Genomic DNA, 22,787 nt, shown 5'->3' with positions numbered 1-22,787 from the left:
TCTCAGAGGGCCTGAGAGCTTGTGCTATATAGTGTGAACAAAAATAAATGTTTAAAAAATGTAAAAAAGAAAAAAAAGACAAATTTGTGTGTGGGGGTTAGAGCCAACAAAAGATAAATAGCTTGGCAAGACACTGGCTGTGCTGTAGGTTCAACTTGTCTCCAAGAATAGGGAGGCACTGTACAGGGACCCTGCTGAACAAGCTGTTCTAGCAAGATGCCCTGGGACTGGCCCTGTCACAGTCAGTCCTCCTCATGAGTAATCTTGCAAATGCTGCTCCCACACTCCTACTTACCATGGCCTGGAAAGCCTCACTGGAGCTAGCTTAACTGTTTCCAGGCCTGCTCTCCTGGGCTCCGGACTCCTGATGCTTTTTGGTTCTGAGGAGGCTCAATTGAAGAACCCCACCTACCTAGTAGTTACTCCTATTCAATAGTTACCTCAGGATTTGCCAGTTTCTTCTCTTATCCCTCCCCTCACCTATTCCATTTTTGCCTTCCCCTGTGTTTGCTAGTCCTTGGACAGAGGGCACATGGATATACAATTCTCTCTGACGACTGCCATGGAAAGACCTGTGGCCTACAAGTGTGAGTGTGTTGCTCGAGACAATGGGATAAAATGTGTGAGGTGAGGACTGAGCCAGAACATCAGAGATGTTTGGTCACTGCAGAGGGGCAAGAGAAAGAAGGTGAGGGGCAAATCTCTCAGGTTGGGCACTTCATCTCTTACAAAGATTTGGACTCATATAGGAAGAAAACAAATAGTTAAAAGGAACATTTTGGATTCCATAGAGATTTCTGTCTTCAGTGCTGCCTTGTTTCTCAGTAAGTATGGATAATTGAAAGCTGATGTGAAGGCTTTGGATTTGAGAAGCACATTTCCTCTGAAAGGTCCAGAGTATCACAAATACATGACCACATTTCTCCTCATAACTTTTCTGTCATAAGGCATTCATATAAAGTACCTATGAATGTTCCCATTAAACAGATAGAGATATTAGGACTGTGAAGGAGTTACCTGATTTGGCCAAGGTCACACTTTGAATCTGTGCCAAAGTGGGCTGAGAATTCTGGTTTCTTAATTCTCACCCTATGAAAACATGCTGTTCTATGTAAAGGGGTTATTTTCCAGCTTTGATGTCTTTACAATCAACTGGGGTTTCTATTTTTCAGCCCACATTCTGAAACACTGGAAATACTGAGCTTGAAATGGTACTGCAATTTATCATCGTGCATTGTCGTCAGTCTCTTTCTTTTACAGGACAAAAGGGAATGGGTTGAAATTGCAGCAGGGGAAATACTCTGGGTTCGGATGTGGAAGGGAAGGGGAGGGAGGCAGTGTGAGCCAGTGAAGCCAATAACACTGGAGGAGATCATAAAATCCTTTGTCGAGATTTAGAGACAAAAAACCCACCACAGCTGGGATTAGAACAAACTGGACTGTAGGGGGCAGTATGGTATGGGGAAAAAGCCACCAAATTGGCTAGAATTCAAGAAAGCTGAATTTCAGTCTCAGCTCTGCTAATAACTAGCTGCGTGATTCTGGACAAATCTCTTCACCCGTTGAGGCTGTAGTTTCCTCATCAGTACAAGGGAGATAAGCCTGGCTCACCTTGCTTACCTTACAGGGACAATGCCAAGTGGTTAGAATCTATGTGAAATGCTCTACAAAGAAGGTGAAAACCTTATTCCCAAACTCACTTGCAAAGTACTTTATATCTGTACTGTCCAATAGAAATATAATGTGAGCTACTATGTTATTTTCATTTTCCTAGTAGCCACATTAAAAAAGCAAAGTAAACAGATATTCATTTAAATGATATATTTTACTTAACCAAATATATAATAAATATTGTCATTTTAACATCGAAGTAAAAAATGTTACTGAGATATTCTAGATTTCTTTTCATACTACGTTTTTGAGATCTGGTGTGTATTTTACACTTACAGTACATCTCATTTCAGATCAGCCACATTTCAAGGGCTCAGTAGCCACACATGGCTGGTGGTTACCTTATTGAACAGGACAGCCTTATATGTTTTAAAGAAACTTTGCATACATTATTAGTTGTGTCTTAAAAGAGTAGATATATGCATGCCCTCACTCATATGTGGAAACTAAAAAAGTTTATCTCATGGAGGTAGAAAGTAAAATGAATGATACCAGAGGCTGGGAAGGGTGTGAGAGTGGGGTGGGGGGAGAGATGGAGAGAGGTTGGTTAATGGGTGCAAACATACAGTTAGACAGAATGAATAAGTTCTAGTGTTCGACAGTGGAGTAGGGGGACTATAGTTAACAACAATGTACTGTATATTTCAAAGTAGCCAGAAGAGAGATTTAAAATGTCCCCAACACATAGAAATGATAAATGTTGTGGTCATGGATATCCTAAATACCCTGACTTCACCATTACACAGTCTGTGCATGTAACAAAATATCACACGCACCCTATAAATATGTAGAAATATTTTCTACCAATAAAAAATATAAATATGACCATTGTCAAATTACAGATATAAAGAGAGGTTCGGTGACTTGCCAAAGTCCCAGAGCAGGGGCTGGGTCTAAAGTTTGGTGTTCTGTCTCCAACACTAGGGTTCTCTTCCTTTCTGGTTCATTAGATACAGAGGTGATTAAAATCAAGTGCATTGAACAGATGATTCTCCATGCCCCCTTTATTTCTATGGAGTAATAAGAATCATCATGGAAAGAACCTGTGCCACTGGCTCCACTGGCTCTGCTTCCTGGCCACCCAGAGAGACCCAAACTATTTCAAAGTACTGTAGGGAGGGAATGGAATCATCTATCCCCATTGGCCCAGCAAGGACAGGCAGGCCTAGTCATCTTTGATTCATCTATTTTCCACCTGATCTCTATTCCCAATCCATGAAAATCTTGTCAGCTCTTTCAAAACATATCTTGTAATTTAAAAGACACATTAAACAAATGGAATGCATTGGTCTTGTCTGGCTTCTCATTCAAACAAGGCAACTGTAAAAATATATATATACCTATAAGACAATCAAAGATTTGAATTCTGCCTTGTTAACTGATATTAATTACTGATCACAAATTACTGATGATGATACTGTCACTATGTCTTAAAAAGCTCTTACCTTTTAAATATTCAGAGGTATTTGTGATGAAATGATATGTCTATTATTTGCTTCAGATTGGCCATAAGTTGCTAATTATTGAAACTCTGTGATGGGTACACGAGGGATCATTATGATATTCTCTCTGCTTTTGTAAATGTTTGAAATGTTCCCTAATAACAAGTTTGAATATTTTTACATTTTGAATCTATCCACTTATTTCCATGTCCATTGCTGTCACTGTAGTCCAAGTCACCACCACTATCTCTTGCCTGGACTACTGCCATACCCTCTGTGTTTGCTCTTCCACCCTTCCCATTCCCTCTCCCCTTCCTCCCACAGCCACAGTGATCTTAAAAATACAAGTCAGAGCCTTTGAATGGCTTCCCATTACATTAAAAATAAAAAACTGCATTGACCTATGAAAGTAGCCAAGATCTGGTTCTGACTTCTCTGTCTGGAATTATTGGCCTTGCTTACTCTGTTCCACTTACTCATCTACTTACTGTTCCTCAAAAGTACTGAGGCTTTCTTAACCTCAAGGTCTTCGCACTTACGGTTCCCTCAGTCTTAAAACCTCTTTCTGATCTTCACAGACGTGCTCCCTCATAATATGCAGGCCTTACCTCATACATCACTTCCTCAGAAAGGCCCTTCTTGACTGCTCTGTCCCAAGTAGACCACCCTGTTCTCCATCCATACTTCATCACTTTACCCTTCTTTCTTTCATCTTTTTATATCGCCACTATGTGAACTTGTTATAGATTTATCTGTTTACTGGTTTCTTGTTTGTTTTTTCCCTCACTCCTCCATTAGAATGTAATCTCAAGGACAGGGACTTTTACTTAGTTACCGTTGTAACCTCCAAGTCCAGCAGAATGCCTGGCACATAGGGACCCTCAAAAGGTAACTGATGAGTGTAAGAATCTAAGCTAGAAAGGCAGATATGAAAGTGAAGGTAGGATTACTAAGATTAGCTACCATTAACTGAATAATAAGTGCTAGACATGTAGTAAGCCCTTTTCATGCATATTATCTCATTTAATCCTCATAACCACCCTAACATTCTCTCCTTTTTTGTAGGTTAGGAAACTGAGGCTCAGAAAAGTTAAGAAACTTGTCCAGGTTCACATAGTTAGAAACTGGCAAAATCAGAAGTCAGGACAAGGTCTGTTTTAACTATAGAGCTTGAGCTAATAACCTCTAAGTTATACAGCCTCATGGAGAACCATGCTTACGTCTCCATGTGTTTGAGAAACAAGAACATCTCCTTAAATGCCTTCTAATAATAAAGATGGTGGCATTCTCTACAATATCCATGGGAAGAGGTCTTTCTGTTAGCCTTCTATTGTTACAGCTTTTGTCCAATCAGACCCTTGAATACATGTTGATCAAATAGAGAGACTTACCGGGAAGCCTGGAGGGCCACTTATGCCTGGAAAACCCTTAGGCCCTGGTTCACCCTGGAAAATCAGCCAAAGGTTAGTAAGTAGCATCAGGAAGCAGCGAACACACCGGAGGATGGCTCTCTGCAAGTACTTGGACTGAGGAGTGGGGAACCAATGAGGTATCAAGATTAGGGCAGCAGAGAGTGGTGCAGATTCCCCAGGCTCCCTAACTAGTAGCTGTTCCAGGATGTCTTAGTTCATGGAGCTCTTTGCTGTGGGAGAAGGATTATGGACCATAACTGTCTAAAGCAGAATGTCAAATACTGAGGTTAATTGGGAGACAGAAAGGATGATTGTCTGTTTTCTTTCTAGTGGAAGAAGCTGTTTAGTACAATTTCCTATAGAAAATTATAGGCAGCAGAGAAATCTACAGTCTTGGGAAAAGGGTAACAATTACAATTTGGATAGAGACACATAACAATTTGATCTGTCATTCCTTAGTATGTGAATTTATCTATACGTGCCATGGAAAAGCTCCTTAAGTTTTGGGAATGATTGAGGAAGCAGACAATCTCTTTCACGCTGCCAGACCATTCCCAAATCAACAACTAGTTCCTATAAACCTGGAGGGGCTTGGAGTTGTTGCTTCCACAAAGACAAATTTAAAGAAAGGAGACTAAACACATTTCCCTGCCTAGGCCCCTTGGCCATGGGAACAGAATCACAAGGCTTAAAGGAACCCTGGCAGGAAATGCAAGTTACTGAAAGATATCTGCACACCTTAACAGTACACAACCATTCAATTACAACCATGTAGGTAGTATACAGTGACTCACATAAAAATACAGATCATAAAATATTTCAGTTAAACAAGTCTATGGTATAAGCCTTGGTAGTTCAAATCAGGTAAATTAGGGCATCTCTTGTCACCACTTGGTGACAGTATATCCTATTTTCAGGGTCAAGTTTTAAGAGCAAATAACTTCTTTAAAAAGATAATTCAAGAGCAACCATTCATACCTATGTGTTCTGTCACAGTACTTGGGGACACCATAAGTATTGAGAGGGTTGGGAGTTAGGAGGAAAAACACAACTATTTAATGTTTAAGTTATTCAGTATATCAAAATTGAATCTGCAACACTAAAATAGAGAAAATAGGGCTTAACTGAATACTCAGATGCCCAGGCACACTCATACCTACACACCAAGAAACATACTCCATCTTTTAAGAAAGCTTTCATAAGGGGCAAAACAAAGAAGGCTTTTTACTCTCACTTCTAAACAAAAATCTATTACCCAGAACCCTCTATTCTTCCAGTATTGTCTGGTTATTAAAGTTCTTATAATTATAGGAAAAAGTTTATTAATTTTTCCTATTTTCAAATGTTCACTACCTTGGATCCTTTCTTCCCTTTGGGGAATCCCATGAATTCCAGCTCTCCAGTAGATGGTGGAGGTCCTGCTGGGCCAGGGAGGCCAACATCCCCCTGTAAGATCAAATGGAACATTAAGCAAAGTGAAAATCACACCGACCATTTTTCTAGAGGGAGGGGATGTCCTCTGGATGTAACTCACAAATAAACTGTCTCTTACTTTGGCCTCTTCACCCTCATGCCAATGAGGAAACAAAACTCTCATTGCCAAAGAGTGAGAAGAATTACAAGCCTGACCATTGAATTTCGTACCAGCACTGCAGAGGGAAGAGTAAGATGGATAGAAGGAAACTTCAAGTTCATGGTTGCTATGAAAGGATGTTTAGAAGAAAGTAAAAAAGGAATCAGAACAAGGTGAATGACTACCTCTTGGCAACAATGACCCGACTCAGAGGCAATGACGTCCACGTTAGAACATTGGAGGCAAGAGTTGTTCCTTCAGAAGGCAGCACAATTGTGAGAGAAGGGTGGGAATGGCAAGTTCTCAGCCTCGCTTGAGGCTCTGAAATCACAATGCAATTTTTAAAGAAAGAAATGAGAGAAGGAGGGAAATAAAAGAGAATGGTGAAAGAGAAGTTAAAGAAGAGAGATAGAGGAGAGAGAGAGAGACAGAGAGAGAGAGGAGGACAAAAAGGAAAAGGAGGAGGAAGTGGAGGAGGGGGAGGAGGAGAAAGGGTAGAGAGAAGAGGGGAATCAGAGACAAGGAAAGAGAAGGGAACAGAATACACAAAACACCAAGGAAAGACCCAGATGGAAGGAAGAGAAAGAATCTATTTCAAGGGAATATGTTTGTAAGACATACACCTTTCACAGGTAGGAAGCAAGGGAATAACAATATTTTGAAGGGAAAAGGACCACAATAGCCCATGTGTGGCATGTATACATGCAGCCCTCAAGAGATCCCACCAGAGGATCTAAATGCTCATTTCCCAAGGTGAAAAAACAAATCCTCTTACACAAGCAGGCACATGTGTGTAATCAGACACATTTCTTGCAGCATATGGAATGCAGATTGTATTTTTTAAAAGCTATTTACCTTGACTCCTTTCTCTCCTTGAAAACCTAGCCCCATATTCCCCTAGGGAATAGGGATACAGGGAGGAAAAACAAAAATCAATTACTAAATAAGCTCTGGGAACTTAAATTGGAATGCAATCTTTTTACCAGAAAGTAGGGTTAACCAAACCAGTATCTCTCTGGGAAATCCAGAGTACTTAGGAGTAGGAAGCAAAATTCCCCAAGACAAAGTATACTTACATCAGGACCAGGAGGACCAGGAGGCCCTGGAGGACCCTAGATTTTTTTAAAAATCAGAAAAATAAGAAAGAAAAGAGTTAGCACTTGTTAGTTTCTGTCAAAAGAATTGTTGAGAGCCACTCCCTAGTAACTCAGCCCTCTTTCCTGCTTTGGCATAGTAGATTACAACTGTCTTTCCTATGGTTCCCTGTTATCTACTTGAAATCCCCCAAATTGACCTGGTAATCCCATTAATGCTAAGGTAGTGAAGACTTCATGTGTCATTCCTCCCAACAGGCCAGAAATTTCAAAATGATGACCTTTGGTGAAACTAAGTCAAAGTACTGAGTAGTGGGATTTCCTGCACTGGAGAGAACAATCTGGGGGCACAGCTTTCCTAGAACCACATAGATGACTGGCTATGCTCTTCCTCTACCAGTGATGATAAACAGGTTTTGTGTCAGAAAAACAGGTAGGTAGGTAGAGCTGCCCAAGATGCAGTGTTAGGAAGGAATCTGAAGCTTCTTCAGTGTTCAGGGTGGGTGATAGTGATGGTAGTATGATTAATTAGCAATACTTGTCATGAGTGAGGAAATGGAAGGTGGCAATAAATGTGTCAGGGATCTGCCATCCTGGGCTATACTTTAGGTTGAGCTAAGGTGGGAGGCTTTAGAAGCACAGATTGGATGGTCAGAGAGACTCTGATAAATAACTCCAATAGCTCCTGGTAAGAGCACACTTTACTTTAACCCTCCAAGAATGGAGGTTGCCCTTGATCACCAGGAGGACCTAAATTACACAGGCTTACATTGAGTCCATAGTATGACAGGGAAAACAGTCATGTGAATACTGTGATCACACACCAGGCTTAAATTGATCTTACTTGTAATCCTGGTGGTCCTGCAGGTCCTACAGCTCCAGGAGATCCAGGTGCTCCTTGTGGGCCCTAGAGAGGCAAGTTTTTACCAAGTTGAAAAAGCAAGGCAGTTTTCCAAGAAAAAGGAAAATATGTATGTCCACAAGAACTGTACAAGAATGTTCATAGCAACTTTATTCATAATAGTCAAAAAGTGGAAATGTTCCAGTTGTCCAGTGATACAAGGATAAATTCTGATAGATTCAAACAGTGGAATAAATGCCTACAATAAAAAGTAGCAAATTATTGATATATGAAACAACGTGGATGAATCTCAAAATCACTGTGTTAAGTGAAAGAAGCCAGACCCAAAAGGCTAGAGGTTATATTATTCCCTTTACATGAAGTTCTAGGACTGGCATAATCAGGATTGTGGTTGCCTTTGGGGTGAATTGGGGCAGAGATTGACAGGGAATGAGCAGGAGGGAACTTTCTGAGGTGATAGTAATTTTCTATACCTGAATAGAGGTTTGGATTACATACAAGTGTGCATTTGTCAAAACTCAGCAAACATACACCTAAGATTTATGTCTTTCATTGTATGTAAATTTTATATAAAGAGAAAAAACTGCAAACAATATTGAAGTCTAATTAAAGATAGGCATGCTATAGGATTTAGGAGTAAGTGAACTCTTGTCTACCATTTACTTTGAAATTCATTAAAAATAGGATGGATTAAACACCATATGTTCTCATTTATAAGTGGGAGCTGAACAATGAGAACTCATGGACACAGGAAGGGAACAACACATACTGGGGCCTGTTGGGGGGTGGGGTAGGGGTAGGGACAGCATCAAGAAAAACAGCTAATGCATGCTGGGATTAAAACCTAGGTGACAGGTTGATAGGTTCAGCAACCACCATGGCACACGTTTACCTATGTAACAAACCTACATGTCCTGTGAACTTAAAATAAAAATTAAAAATAGGATGGATTGATGGACAGATAGAGGGATGGATAGAAGGATAAAGCAAGTACAGTTGGCCCTCTGTATCTGTGCGTTCCACATCTGTGGATTCAACCAACTATTGATTGAAAATATTTTTTTTTAAAAAAGGATGGTTGCATCTGTATGGAACACATGCAAACTCTTTCTTGTCACAATTCCCTAAACAATACAGTATAACAACTTTTTATATAGCATTTACATTGTATTAGGTATTATAAGTGATTTAGAGATGATTAAAAGTATAGGGGAGGATGTGTATAGGTTATAGGCAAATATGACACCATTTTATACAAGGGATTTGTGCATTCATGGATTTGGGTATCCATGAGAGGTCCTGAATCCAATCTCCCATGGATACCAAGGGATGGTGTATAGTAAAATATTAATGGTATGCATGTTCATTGCAAAATTCACTCTTCTTTGCTCTATATTTGAAATTTTTCCTATTAGAATGTTATAATAAAACAAACACTTTTTTAAAAAACAAAAGAGTTATATTAATATCAGGTAAAGTAGGCTTTGAGACAAATAATATTACCAGAGATAAAGAAGCATATTTCAAAATGATAAAATTGGTCAATTTATCAAGAAGACATACCAATCTTAGATGCCTATGCACATAATAGCAGAGCTTCAAAATACGTGAAGCAAAAACTAACAGAACTTCAAGCAGAAACAGTCAAATCTGCAGTTACAGTTGGACATCTTAACATCCCTCCTTCCATAATGAACAGAAACACTAGACAAAAATATCAGTCAGGACATAGAAGATCCAAACAATATTATCCATCACCTTGACCTGATGGATATTTTTAAGATCATTATACCCAACAACAGCTGAATACATATTCTGTTCAAGAGCATATGGAACATTCACCAAGATATACCATATACTGGACCATAAAACAAACCTTGACAAATTTAAAAGAACTTAAATAACACAAAGTGTTCACTCTAATTGCAATAAAATAAAACTAGAAATCAATAATAGAAAGATATCTGGAAAGCTACTAAATATTTGGACATGAAGCAACACAATTTTAAATATTCCATGGGTCAAAGAAAAAATCATAAGGGAACTTAGAAAATTTTTGAATCAAATAACAACAATGTTAAACATAAGACAGTGAAATCGCAAGAGAAAAATGATCTGGTGAAATGCAAGGGTCCATTTCCAATGGTGGAGCAGGAATAAGTTGACACGGGCCTGGATAAGGGGCGGAGAGGGTAACAGAGGTTGGAACTCAGACAGGAGGAAGAGAAAGGAGGAGTTCAAAGGGCCTCCAGAAATAAATGATAGTCTGAACATTGTTTTGAAAATAACTAGCCATCTGTGATCATCTTGCTGATCACAAATACCTTATTCGGCCACCAAACGCCTTCTCCCCAAATTGAAGCAGTTTGTATATCATGCCTGTGTATGTGGACAAACATTGCACCTTTGTGGACAGGAAAACAAGTACCTAAGAGAAGCTATGCAGCAAGTACAGTGGAGGTTGTTCTGTAAATGTAATGAATACACTGTGTAAGCCAGTTGTTTTGCCCTAGGGAATATGTATGGCCTTGGTCCTTATTCATCTCTGTTTTTGTGTGTGCTTGTACACATCCCATTTTTTTGCCTACATTTTCTCACGAAACTCTGTAACTCTCTATTTAGAAAGTCTCCTCCCACTGCCAGCTAAACACCATTCACACTTCTCACAAGCTACCTTCTGTCTCTCAGACATGAAGACTCACATGACATATCCTTAAGTAAATGGCGTCTCTTCCTCCAAGTTGCTGTGGAATTCTTATGCCACATTCCTACTAGTTTTTCCACCCTTGGGGGCAGGGACTGTGTCTACATTGTCTCAGAGTTTACTCATAGCACTTTGCTAATAGTAGGTGCTCAATATCAGTTGAGGACTGAAAAAAGAGAGGATTGAAGAAAGAAAGAGTGAATACAGGAAAGGGAAAGAAAGAAGAAGGAAAGAAGCATTTTTTTCTTAAGTTGTTTCAAAAAAAAAGTGATGACAATGTGGAATCTTAAAGAAAAATAAAGCTCTTATTAACATAACTCACAGCCTTACATAGACTCACTATTATCAAGAGTCCCTAGAAGGAATTTCTGTGTAGAATACCTTTTAAAGCAACGTGCTCTACTTCTTTCGATTTACCCACAGCACTCGACACACAGAAAACATTTAGTAAATGCTTCCTGAATGAAAGGCAAAATACTAGGGGAAAGTACATCCCAGTGAATACATAAGTCTCTGGCCTAAAGTCTGAAAACCTGCTTGTCATGCAGCTTGACAGTAGACAGTTCATCCTCTCAGTGCTTTCTCATTTGGAAAATGTCAATACTGGGACCCATTCTATTTCAACTGTCTAGATTTTCCTTGAGGTCTACAAAGACTTTAGAACATCATAGAGGAGAATTAAAATGCACCATTAGTGATAGTCAACACTGAGAGCTCAACACATAAATAACAACTTACAGTGATTCCATCCAGTCCAGGCAGCCCAGGATCCCCTGAGAAACAAAGGCAGGACACTGAAGAGTTTAATAAATTAAGCCTGCAATATTTCAGATAATTAACCTAACATTCATAGGGACAAAAACACATCTCTGAACCTTGGGCCTCCTCTGTCAAAGTCTTGTGTTTTAAATAATGTATGAATTGGACATATTCGACTGTTTAGATTGTTTACTTTTTTCTGTAAGAAAAATCTGGACTGTAGAAGACACATATTATAGCCTTGGCTGAACAGGATTTCGCATTTTACTTGGATTAATTAATTTTCACCTTTGCTAGGAACTTACCAATTAGAAACTACTTCTGTGGGCTGGTGATTTTCCTACTCCTTTTGGAGGAAAGCAAAGCTACCTTCCCGTGTGCCTTCATCCCCAAAGATTCTGTGCCCATATGTATACAATGCAAATCAGGCATTTCAAGGGAAAATCAACACAGCATACAGTCTCTGATTACGTTTTAATTACTTTGCTGCATCTTTAGTTACTGCATGAATCGGTAATATAACCATCTTGTGAAAATTGTTGTGTTCCACTGGATCCAGGGTCTCTGATTTTTGGCAAAACCATTTAATCACTGTTTTCTAAGACAATGACCAAATTTTGACACCTGCTAGTCTTACTCCACTTGGCTTACAGTAAAAAATCAGCTCTCTGTTGCATGGAAAGAGCACTGCCTGAGTTTTAGCTCTTTGCTGAACTGGCTTTGAGCAAGTCACATAGCCTCAGTACACCTCAGTTCTTCTATCTGTAAAATGAGCAATACCAATACAAGTCTGACAATCATGAGGTCCTTTCCAACTCAAACATTCTATCTTCTACTATGGCATCTATAGTTAGAAGCCCATACCCTAAATCTTGCCCGGCTCTCCAGCCACCCACCCCCATCACTGCCTTCCAAAGTGATTTCCAATGTTCCAGGCTCTATGCACTAATGGAAGACAGAAAAGTGCCATCAATTAGCTGAGTGAGCTTGGTGCATCTTCTCCTCAGATGTTGGGCACATAAATTTTCGTTTGCTACCAGGGAAATGATGGACTCCTTTCCTGCTCTGCAAGGGAATAGGGCCAAACATTTGAAGCCAGGGTTTACTTAGGACCCACAGGATATCAGGCAATACAGTCACAAGAACACAGAAGGTTCTTGTCAATTCTGGAAAGAGATGAAAGTTTCCAGCCAGCTGCAGGGCTGATGGGCAATTTTTGCAGACATCCAGGTGCCCAGCTAGGGTGATGGGTTGGTGTGAAGCAACAGAGAAGGGCAGAACCAGGATCTTTGGCTAATGGCCATGTTGAGATGGGCAGAGATATACATGGCTTCAAACCAAGGTATACAGACACCAAGGATTCTACAGTAGACAAAAGGTATCTGCCTGCAGGAAATGTTTTGGTTTGTGAAATAAAATGATACCCATGCAAACTGTTTGTTTGCTGATCTATCTCCTATTTTTGGTCTAGATCCTGCAGAGCAAATCTCTTTGACAGTATAGTTGCAAACATTTATGTCAATGTTTCCACCACAAAAAGCTCCAGATCCTTTTAAATCCATCTTGGTCTGCTCCTTAAATAGAGACACAGATGCTAGTTCTGGAAATGCTTTCATTGGAGGTGGGGCCCAATGCTGGGGAACCCAGCTTATAGCCTACTCAGCTACCTGCCTTGCAGGCTCTTACCTTCATTCCTTTGAAACTACTTGGAGCAAGGACAGGGTCACCTTTTGATCCTTTCTGACCAGGAAGCCCCTGAGTAAAATAGTTAAAAAAATTGAAGAAATACACACACTTACAGTCTTTTTAATTGCATTATCTGATCAGATAAAGGATGGGACAGCAAGAGCCTAAAACCATGTCGCTTTTTCTATGGCAAAATTGGCTGTACTAAGGGGCAAAACACGTTCCTTGACCAGGTGCTCCGATTCAGAGCTGTATGTCCTCCCAATCCCCAAGCCAGAAGTCTGTAAAGGGAAGGGGTTTCAATGGGTCTGAAATGTGTTAAAAGTCAGATCCTTTACATCTATTCAGAGTACTGATCTGAACAACCACAAATAACTCATATAATGGAGAGTTCACTGCTTCACCCCTCACAGTGAGCTTGGTGCATCTTCTCCTCAGATGTTGGGCACATACATTTTCGTTTGCTACCAGGGAAACTGACAGAACCTTTGTCTAGGACAGAGGTTAGTAAAATTTCATGAAAAGAACCAGAGAGTAAATAATTTAGGCTTTTTGGGTCACAGCTAAACTCTGTTTTACACTCTTCTTCTTCTTTCTTTCTTTCTTTTTATTTTATTTTATTTTTTTAAAAAGCAGGCCACAAACCAAAGGCCATGTGGACCAGTTTGTAGACCTCTGGTCTAAAAGATATCTACAAAAATACCTTTATCCTGTACTTCTACCACACAACTTCAGATTCAAAGCCTGTCTAAGAGGCTGGTGTATCTCACTGCTAACATGAAAAACGGTTCAAAGTACACAGTTCCAATCTTTCAACTAGATTTTTTGCTGTCTTAGTGCAGATGCTGGCTAATATCTGCTAGAGTTTGTACACCTGGGGATAATCAATGTCCCTACACCTAAGGGAAGTCAGGATTTGTATTTGGGGTAGGGCTAAGCTTTGTGGACTGAAGCATTTATTGAATGATTGATTCCTTCAGCACAGGGATTATTGGTATCATAAAACAATAACATGATCCCAGAAGCAGAAACTGGGTTTTTTTCCTAACACTGCCTGTTTCACCTTATTCTTGTGGCCACTACTCTCCTGAAAGAAGCTTCAAAAAAGCCTACTGAATAATCTGTTCGGTATTCAGCAAAGGATACGTCTCAGCTTAGTAAAATACATGTCCAAGTTCCTATTTAGGCTTGAGGTTAAGTTTAGAGACAGGACTAGGTTTTTACCTTTGTCCTTTGTCAGAAGGTATTCTTTACCTCAACATTTATTTTCTCCCTCTAGGGGGCAGCATGTCCTTGCTTTGCTGGATTTTCATGGCAATGCTTTATTCTATACCTGGTTGCCATGGCAATCTTTGGAGAACTTTGCGACTCACTTAACTCATCCTATGTTAGCAATACATCTTTCCTTACCTCCCCACCCCCGGCATATTGGTTTGGTTTCTAGGTGTCAAAGTCCTATATGCCAATCTGGGGCTTGTGCTTTGTCCATCTGTCTCATTTTCTCACACATATACCCACACCCCACCCTGGTCACTGAAGGTGGTGGTGCTGCTTTTCCAATGAAGTGTCAATTAATTCACGTATCTATAAAACATGTCTAATGAATGGTGTGATTTCTAGTTAAATATCTCAGATCAGTGCCCTCATGAATTTAGATTATTTCAAGGGAGGTTGAGAATGGGTCTGAAATGTGTTATTTTTCTCTTTCCAGCCACTTGCAAAATCAGTCGGGAAGGGCATTGTATTTACTAGAGATCCCTTAGATCAAAATATCTGAGCCCTATCTGGATGAATGGAATTAAATAAAAGTGGTGACACTGGGATCCAATAAATACCTTATCAATACCATAACCAAGGGTTACGATGTGTGAGTGTAGCCACAAACTCTGTTACTATAGAGCAGGGTTTCTCAACCTCAGCATTATTGACACTTTGAACCAAATGATTCCTAGATGTCTTGTGCCAGTAGCACACCACCAGTTGTGAGACCTCAAAATATCAATAGCAATTGCCAAATGTCCCCTGAGTGTCAAAAATCACCCCTGGTTAAAAACCACTGGTATAGACCAAGCTAGCAAGCCCTTTGGGTTTTGGTTAGTGCTTCTGTGATCCCATATAAGTCTTCCAAACATTCCTCAATATTGTCTGATGTGGGACCATGTTAAATAGCCCAAGTGTGTATTTTGCCATGAAATTTACTACAGCCTTTTAACAATCTTGCCAACTTCACAAGCTGCACTAAAAAAAGGCAACCCTAGGCCGGGCGTGGTGGCTCAAGCCTGTAATGCTAGCACTTTGGGAGGCCGAGATGGGCGGAACACAAGGTCAGGAGATCGAGACCATCCTGGCTAACACGGTAAAACCCCGTCTCTACTAAAAAATACAAAAAGCTAGCTGGGCGAGGTGGCGGGCGTCTGTAGTCGCAGCTACTCAGGAAGCTGAGGCAGGAGAATGGTGTAAACCCGGGAGGCGGAGCTTGCAGTGAGCTGAGATCTGGCCACTGCACTCCAGCCCGGGCGACAGAGCGAGACTCTGTCTCAAAAAAAAAAAGGCAACCCTAAACAGTGTAGCATGTGCATATCCCAATGCAACTGGTATTCTTCATTAGACTTTTACTGTTGTGGTGCTGCCAGTATTGACTCCTACATTTGACAAGGGTCTGTAGTGGCTGCCCCACAAAATCTTAATGAGGTTCCAGAGAAGCAGAAAAAGGGCACACTTAGAGACAAGCAAAGCCATTTGAAATAAAATGCAAATATCTGGCAGCATACAGGTGGTCCGAGAAGCCCAGGATAGCCATCAGGGCCTGGAAATCCGACAGCTCCTTGAGTTCCATTACAGCCATCCAGACCAGGTGGGCCTCTGGGGCCTGGCTGTCCAGGATGGCCCTGTTCAAAGAGAAAAGAAGGGATCAAGTTAGCCACAGGACTGTCAGCTACTCTAAATGGCTCCACAGCGAGAAAAGCCAAGCATGCTATTAAACTCTGGCTCCTTGATCACTCCCTTAGATCCATCATGTATGTTTGCACGTCTTTCCTTTATACTCAAGCATATGTGTCTAATCACAGTTCAATGTTGTCCCTCCCAAAAGGATGAATGCTTTAATAGGGACCAAGCTGAAACCAAAGGGATCAAGCATGAACAGATGGGATACACAAGGTCTTGCAACTTTACCTTTCTTGTATACAAAGATGTGCTAAAATTGGGCTTAGCTGTCTGGCAGCTGAAGTGATATGAACACGGAATCATGCCAGGCCTTGGGATTCCTCAGGCCAGACAGACCCTGAGCAGCCTGGCATGACATTTAGTATTGGAAGCTCTGCACAGGAAATGATGCTGGATTTTGGTTAATAGAGCAGAAGCAGTTCCCACAGCACCCCCTCTCCTGAAAGTTGCTTGGTCCAAAATAAGCAAGTCCTGCAAGAATCACATTTTCAATCTCATTTTATCATCCGCACACATCAGGCTATTGCTTCAGTTCGAAAACTATGTTTTCCTCTTCTCCGTACTAACTACTGAGGCAGTTGTTCTGCTTGGGAATTAGTAATCATTCTCATACAGTTCATCTGAATTCAATAATTTTCTAGAGTTGGGCTTCCTTGGTACATAGAGTCTACTCTTTTGTAGGTAATATATCTTTTTTAATCCATCAAAAGCCAATTGTGTGTTGGGCATGGAGCAAAGAGATGATCAGAAAGATCAGAAATATAGACAGGTCAATAAAAGGTAGATTTCCCCCCTGCCGACGCAAACATTTTAAAAGCCAAGTATATAGATTTGATGATTTGAGGGAAACATGCTATATGTTCAAAAATGAACTTTTCAAATTATTAGAGGAAACAACCTTTAATCAAATTCTTATAGAGGAAATAGTCTATAGAATTCTGTTTCATTTTCGTTGTTATTATAGTTGTAAGAGCTAGACACACTGTTAATACAAAAGTGTGAGTCTAGACAACCGGACTCATGGAATGCTAAGTCCAGAGGAATGGTCAATAAACTTGTCTTTACAACAAAGTTGCTGCTATCTGTGCCTCTGCAGACTCAGGTGATGATTTTTAGTTGCACTGGGGAAGCTGATGCAGCTTACTAAAGTTTGCAACTTTTTATTATTAATTGGGATGGTTACTCTTGTTTGCCCTGACGATCTACACTCTATCTCCCTCAGATCTGTGTCCTGGGAGCCTGGCCTCTATGGACTGTACCACCTAGGCTCCCTTTCCCTCTGTCTTCCAGTTGTATTTGGCCACTGGGAGACACAGACTGGAGAGATCAAAGCAGGAAGAGAAAGACACAGGTTATTTATTTCCCCCATGCCCTCCCTCCCTGGCTATATTCCAAGGAAATGGACAAATTTTTCCATAGTCTTAGTTCCTGTTCGGCAACAGCTATTTCATGGTTCCAGATCTCACTGGATTCCAATAATTACCATTCCATTTTTTCCCCTTTCAGGTCTAGGGGTAGCTTTGAGTTAGTTGTTCCACCATCCATTGTTGTTTCCCCTAATCTTGACCACATCTGTTAAATATACCCTTCATTCAACTCTATTCAGTTAAACCCTTCAGGTGAAATGTCTATCTCTGGCTGGGATCCTGATCGCCACTATTATAAAATGTCCCAGCCAAACTTGCTAGGGGTTATCTCTCAGCTAGGTTACAGGGATAAATGGAAGCAAAACGACAGGCTAGCTAAGTACCAGGAGTCTTCCTTACTCCTGAGCCCTGTTTCTGTTTGACACCAAAACCTTTGTCTGGATTCTTAACCTTTGGAATCCACATCTTTTACTTAGGCCTTATCTTTTTCTAGTTTTCTTGCCTGAACTCCTGATATTTCCTACCTGTAGGATTTCAGGGATACTTGTTTGCACTTTCCTACCTTAGCTGAATTCACTGGAAATAAATCTCTGACCTCTGACTCAGATCTATCAGCACCTTTTCACCCAGCTGATGCCAAGAAATGGGTAGACAAGGCATGTTCTGAGCCAGTTAGACTTTGCTCCAATTCCACTGTTTCCCTTCTCCAGCTTGAGCCTCAGATCCCTTAACTGTCAAATGGTGATGAATAATACCTACCTTATAGAGTCACTGTCAGCATTAAAAGTGAATAATGCCTATTCCATTGGGTTATGGTTAAAATAAGTGAGACTAGGTTTACTAAGTAGGAGCTCAATAAACAATCTTCTCTCAGTCAAGTCAGCAAGGGTAAACCACAGGACTGAGCTCTACCTGCTCTCAGTTCTCAGAACCACAGAGTTTCTGGCACATTGCCCTTTATTCTTATAGCTAATGATTTTACGTATCTGTGTGCCAACCCTCCAAGAGTGTATAGCTCTTTGAGGGAGGAAACCATAGTTCTGTATTGCCTCAAGGGACTGAGCACATGGAATAGGAGGATCTGTTGTATTCCAGAAAAGCCAAAACAACGTTCCTCAGAACCCAGTTTCAAAGGAAAAGTTTCCATTTGGTGAGTGGTATGTGTTCACTTTGAGGATATAAATCTCGTGTGCTCATTTACAAGTTTCCAGGCAGGGAACTAGAGATGTGGGATTGACTCCATGGGGAAAGCTAAACATAAATTGTAAAGTGAAAATCTCTGCTCCCAACTGCTTTGAACTGAAAACATTTGATAAACACACATCTCTTGTGGATGCCAACAGGCCCAACTCACAGCTGGGATATCATTAAAAGCCACAGCCCTACTGTCCCTAGTCTATGTTGTTCTAATGTTGACGATCTTAGGAATGCTTGCTTGCTCACTCTCTAGCTTAGTTGCTGTGCCCTTTAGTGCAAAGACTTAGGTTATCATGAAGTGATGACTAACCCACTCATGTTGAAATTGTCTACATGACAGCAAAAATGGAGTTTTGAGACCAAAACTAGTGACACATATGTTAACAATCAGCTAATATTAAGAGGGGAAGCAGATCTGTGCAGTGATCCAGTTTAGTAAGATGTGTTAGGAAAGCTCTTGGTTTCAGCCAAATTGCTTAATATGTGTTACTGAAAGTAGAACAAAATAATCAGTCTGACTAGGCCTATAGTGTCTGTGTTTTTCTGTCTGAGGGAGCCCTGACAGTCTAAGAACTATTGCTAGGCACTAGAGGTTGGAGTCAGCCTCCCCCGCAATACCTTTAGAGTGTTTACTCTATGCAGAGTTCCGTCATGGGCCTCTCAGGCTTCTGAGAGGAACAGAAGATATAATCTCTGTTTTCTAGGAGCTGGATGAGACTAGCACAAAAAAACTATCTATCATTAAGTCCCATGGGGCTGTAGGTAGTGAGGCGCTGGAGTATTTGAGACAGGTACCAATGACTCCTGGGAGAGTAGAGGTGGAAGGAAGAGGTAAGCACTGAACAGAAGATGTTCAACAAATATTTCTTGAGAGGCTGCAAGAGAGAGAAACAACAAGAAAGTGGATTTTATGGAGTGATGAGGTTTGAAGCCTGCAGCTAGGGCAATCAGAAGTCAAAAGAAAACACATACAATTTTTGGTCAAGGAAAGGAAATATCAGGAGTTCGGGCAAAAAAACTAGAAAAGGATAAGGCCTAAGTAAAAGATGTGGATACCCCACAAGGGAGTGGGGACTTCTACTGGGAGCGGTAAGCTCATTTAGAGGGATCTGAACAGCTGCAACTCATTCTGCCAAGCAATGAAGCCTTGCAGAGAAGTGATCCATTCCTGCAAGCTCTAGGGCTCTCTTGGCCACAGGCTGGAGGCAAGAGTATCCAGCTGGACTCTGGGGCAGTTTCCAGCTCAGAACTGGAAACAGCCTTAGCCTCCAGGATTCACTTCCTTCCAGCTCCCATTAAAACAAGACTGCAGGAGGAAGGGCATACTAAGACGGTAAGCTCCAAGTCCTCCACTCATCTCTGGCAAAGCCAGGTCCACAGAATGAATGAAAGAGGCTGCCTCCAGTTTGCTAGTTTCCCTTACCCAGTGGCTCCCAGAAGATACACATTCTGGGCGGAGACTCTGGCTAAAGGGGCCATAGGAACACAGCCATAAGAAAATGCCAGGAGACATCATAAAACGATGGCCAACCTCATCTGCTTATTTTCCCAATGATCTATTTCTGGGCACTTTGCAGACTCTGCAGTTGAATAAAATGCTGAAGTCTGATGGCCGACTTGTTGATACATGCAACAGATATGAGGTACGTAAGCCTTCATTTTTCAAATTCATAATGTCTACGAGATCAGAGGAGACAATGAATCAGATGATATTATCTTTCAGGGCAGAGCCACATGATTCCTCTGTATCCCCCAGTTGAGTGCTAACATATAGCAGGAGCACATTAAATATCTACAGATTGGCGAAAAAAGATTTGAACCCCTTTTCCTGATACTAGATTATTATCGAGGATAACACAAAAGCTGTTAATCATAGGGTCTCCAAAAACCATGCTTTGATAGATTCAGAACAACCTCTGAGAGGCTGTTGGAAAGATAAAAGCAGGCTTTAGGACCTCCCACAAATGGAGGAGCTGCACTTTTTTTTTTTTTTTCTGTTCTATATGTTGAGATTCTGTTCTTCTCTTAAACAAGATTGAAAACTGCTGCTGTAGACAAACATAGCCCAGACTATGGCTTAATATATAGAGATGTGTCAAAGGAAAAAACTGAAAAAAGATAGCCAGTAAGTTCCAAATATTGTATTTTAAAGGCTGGTGCAATGTTACCATGGAATCACCAGCGGTGGGATAAGCGCAGACATAGGACGAAAATAGAGAAACTAAGAGATTAGGCTGGATGGATGGAAAAAAGAATTGTCTGCAAGTTCCAAACCTTCCACTTATCTTGGCAGAGCAGAGGTCCACAGGATAAATTTTGCAAGAGGCTGCCCCCAAGTGATCTTTGGAGTAGTCACTTTGTAAAAACTTTAAAGGAAAATTCACTCTGAAATGAGGTATGGCTGAAGAGAACAAATTATGAAATGTAATGTATCAAGATATCATGAAGGATTTTATCCTCTAATTTCATGTATCATCTTAATTTCCCTATATAAGGATATATATGCTCTAATGTGGCTCTGTCTTTACACCTTAGAACCAGTTCCTCATCTCCAATCAAAGCTCTGCTCAACCCACAAGACTTAACTCGTGTTGTCTAAGATATTGATGTTATGGCTACACAGGTCCCTCCACTCTCCAATCATGCAACACAGGGCTGCTTGTGCCTGAATCCAAGGGCAATTGTGTGTGACCACTGCCCTTTAAACCTCACCACACATATCTCAACCCTTGTTCCTGAGCATGCTTGCATGAGACAGGACGTTGCTGAGGTCAAAGTGTCTGAAATATGAGGCAGAACCTAAAGGAGGATATGAAAAATTCATCTGTGGACACACTCACCGGAATCCCATTGATGCCAAGAAATCCAGGAACTCCCATGGGACCCTAAAAAAAGGAGTAGGGAGAGGAATGTAAGACACAATCCAACTGGTATTTGTTAGACTCAGTAGGTTTGTTTATAAGAGTCAATGACCTACATTTTTAAGAAGTGTTTCGTACCTCCCTCCCCATATTGTATACCCTTGATTCCCACTGCAGTTCCAAGTGACCATTTACCTTTACCTAAGGCCTTAGACAGGTCTTTGTTCCAAAACCAGCTCTTTTTTTAAGGGAGTATAATCTAGGTTTTAAAATTAAAGCTCACTATTACCTGCTGCCATCTGGGGAAAACTAGAGGACCTTGAATAACCTAATCACAAGTTTCCCTCTCCATTATGCTTCTACAGATAAGGCCCCCTGGCCGAACAACTTTCCTTATCAAGTGGACCAGGTGCAACTCCTGCTTATCCTGGAATAGCAGTTTCAATTTCTTGCTGGCCTAGTGGACTATTCAAACAAGCCAATTTGCATCTACCTTCAGGAACCAGGGGCACCCTGCCCTACTGACACTACAAAGTCTGCTTCGCACAGCCTTTTCTTCTAAACTCTGTTCCCAAGTGCTATCCCTGTGTGGCCCTATGTGGTATGTGGTATCCTCTTCCCCTGAGCTGTGAGTCTATGTGACTAACAAATTGCTGTCAATTTCATCTGTCCAGTGTCAGGTGTCATATCTTTAGTCATCCCCATGATCCTAGTGAGGGAATCCTTCCCTCACCAACGGGGTGAATAGAAGGTGATTAAAGTAGGCAGGGAACATAAACTGAGCTGCTGAACAGTCAGCCTGCCACCATGACATTATCATTCTCGTTTCTTGCAGCTCTTTCCCTATATTTGTGGCCTAGATTGCTTCTAAGCACTCTGACCCCTTTCTTCCCAGTATCCTTGCTTGGATTCCTGATCTCTGCTGCCCAGGTGATTGGACTTCTGGTCCATGCACAGTGCAAACCCACCTGACTTCTTACCACAGTGAGCCCACTTGTTTAGCAAGCAGCTAATACATTTACTTTATGGTGTGCTTGCTATGGGAGTCCTTCCACAAGTGGGCTGAATCATTGGCAGGCCATCACTCATCCCATCTCTTATTAAAATATGCAGCCTGGGCGGGGCGCGGTGGCTCATGACTGTAATCCCAGCACTTTGGGAGGCTGAGACGGGTGGATCACAAGGTCAGGAGTTCAAGACCAGCCTGGCCAAC

At 41.0% G+C, this 22,787-nt stretch overlaps 1 protein-coding gene across 1 annotated transcript in view; it reads right to left on the bottom strand.

The window, feature by feature from the left end:
- The window catches only part of COL4A6 (collagen type IV alpha 6 chain), a 293,859-nt gene that overhangs the window by 46,264 nt on the left and 224,808 nt on the right, over window positions 1–22,787 (bottom strand). The window contains 10 exon segments of the mRNA XM_033201864.1: window positions 4,505–4,558; window positions 5,879–5,971; window positions 6,954–6,995; window positions 7,175–7,210; window positions 8,037–8,099; window positions 11,497–11,531; window position 12,382; window positions 13,204–13,272; window positions 15,975–16,091; window positions 21,554–21,598. Coding sequence (XP_033057755.1) covers window positions 4,505–4,558; window positions 5,879–5,971; window positions 6,954–6,995; window positions 7,175–7,210; window positions 8,037–8,099; window positions 11,497–11,531; window position 12,382; window positions 13,204–13,272; window positions 15,975–16,091; window positions 21,554–21,598 — 555 coding nt within the window.

This window comes from Trachypithecus francoisi, unplaced genomic scaffold (genome assembly GCF_009764315.1).
Source record: "Trachypithecus francoisi isolate TF-2019V2 unplaced genomic scaffold, Tfra_2.0 Lachesis_group6, whole genome shotgun sequence".
NCBI classification, from domain to species: Eukaryota; Metazoa; Chordata; class Mammalia; order Primates; family Cercopithecidae; genus Trachypithecus; species Trachypithecus francoisi.
Note: the sequence above shows the minus strand (reverse complement) of the source record. Positions and strands in the feature narration are given on the sequence as shown.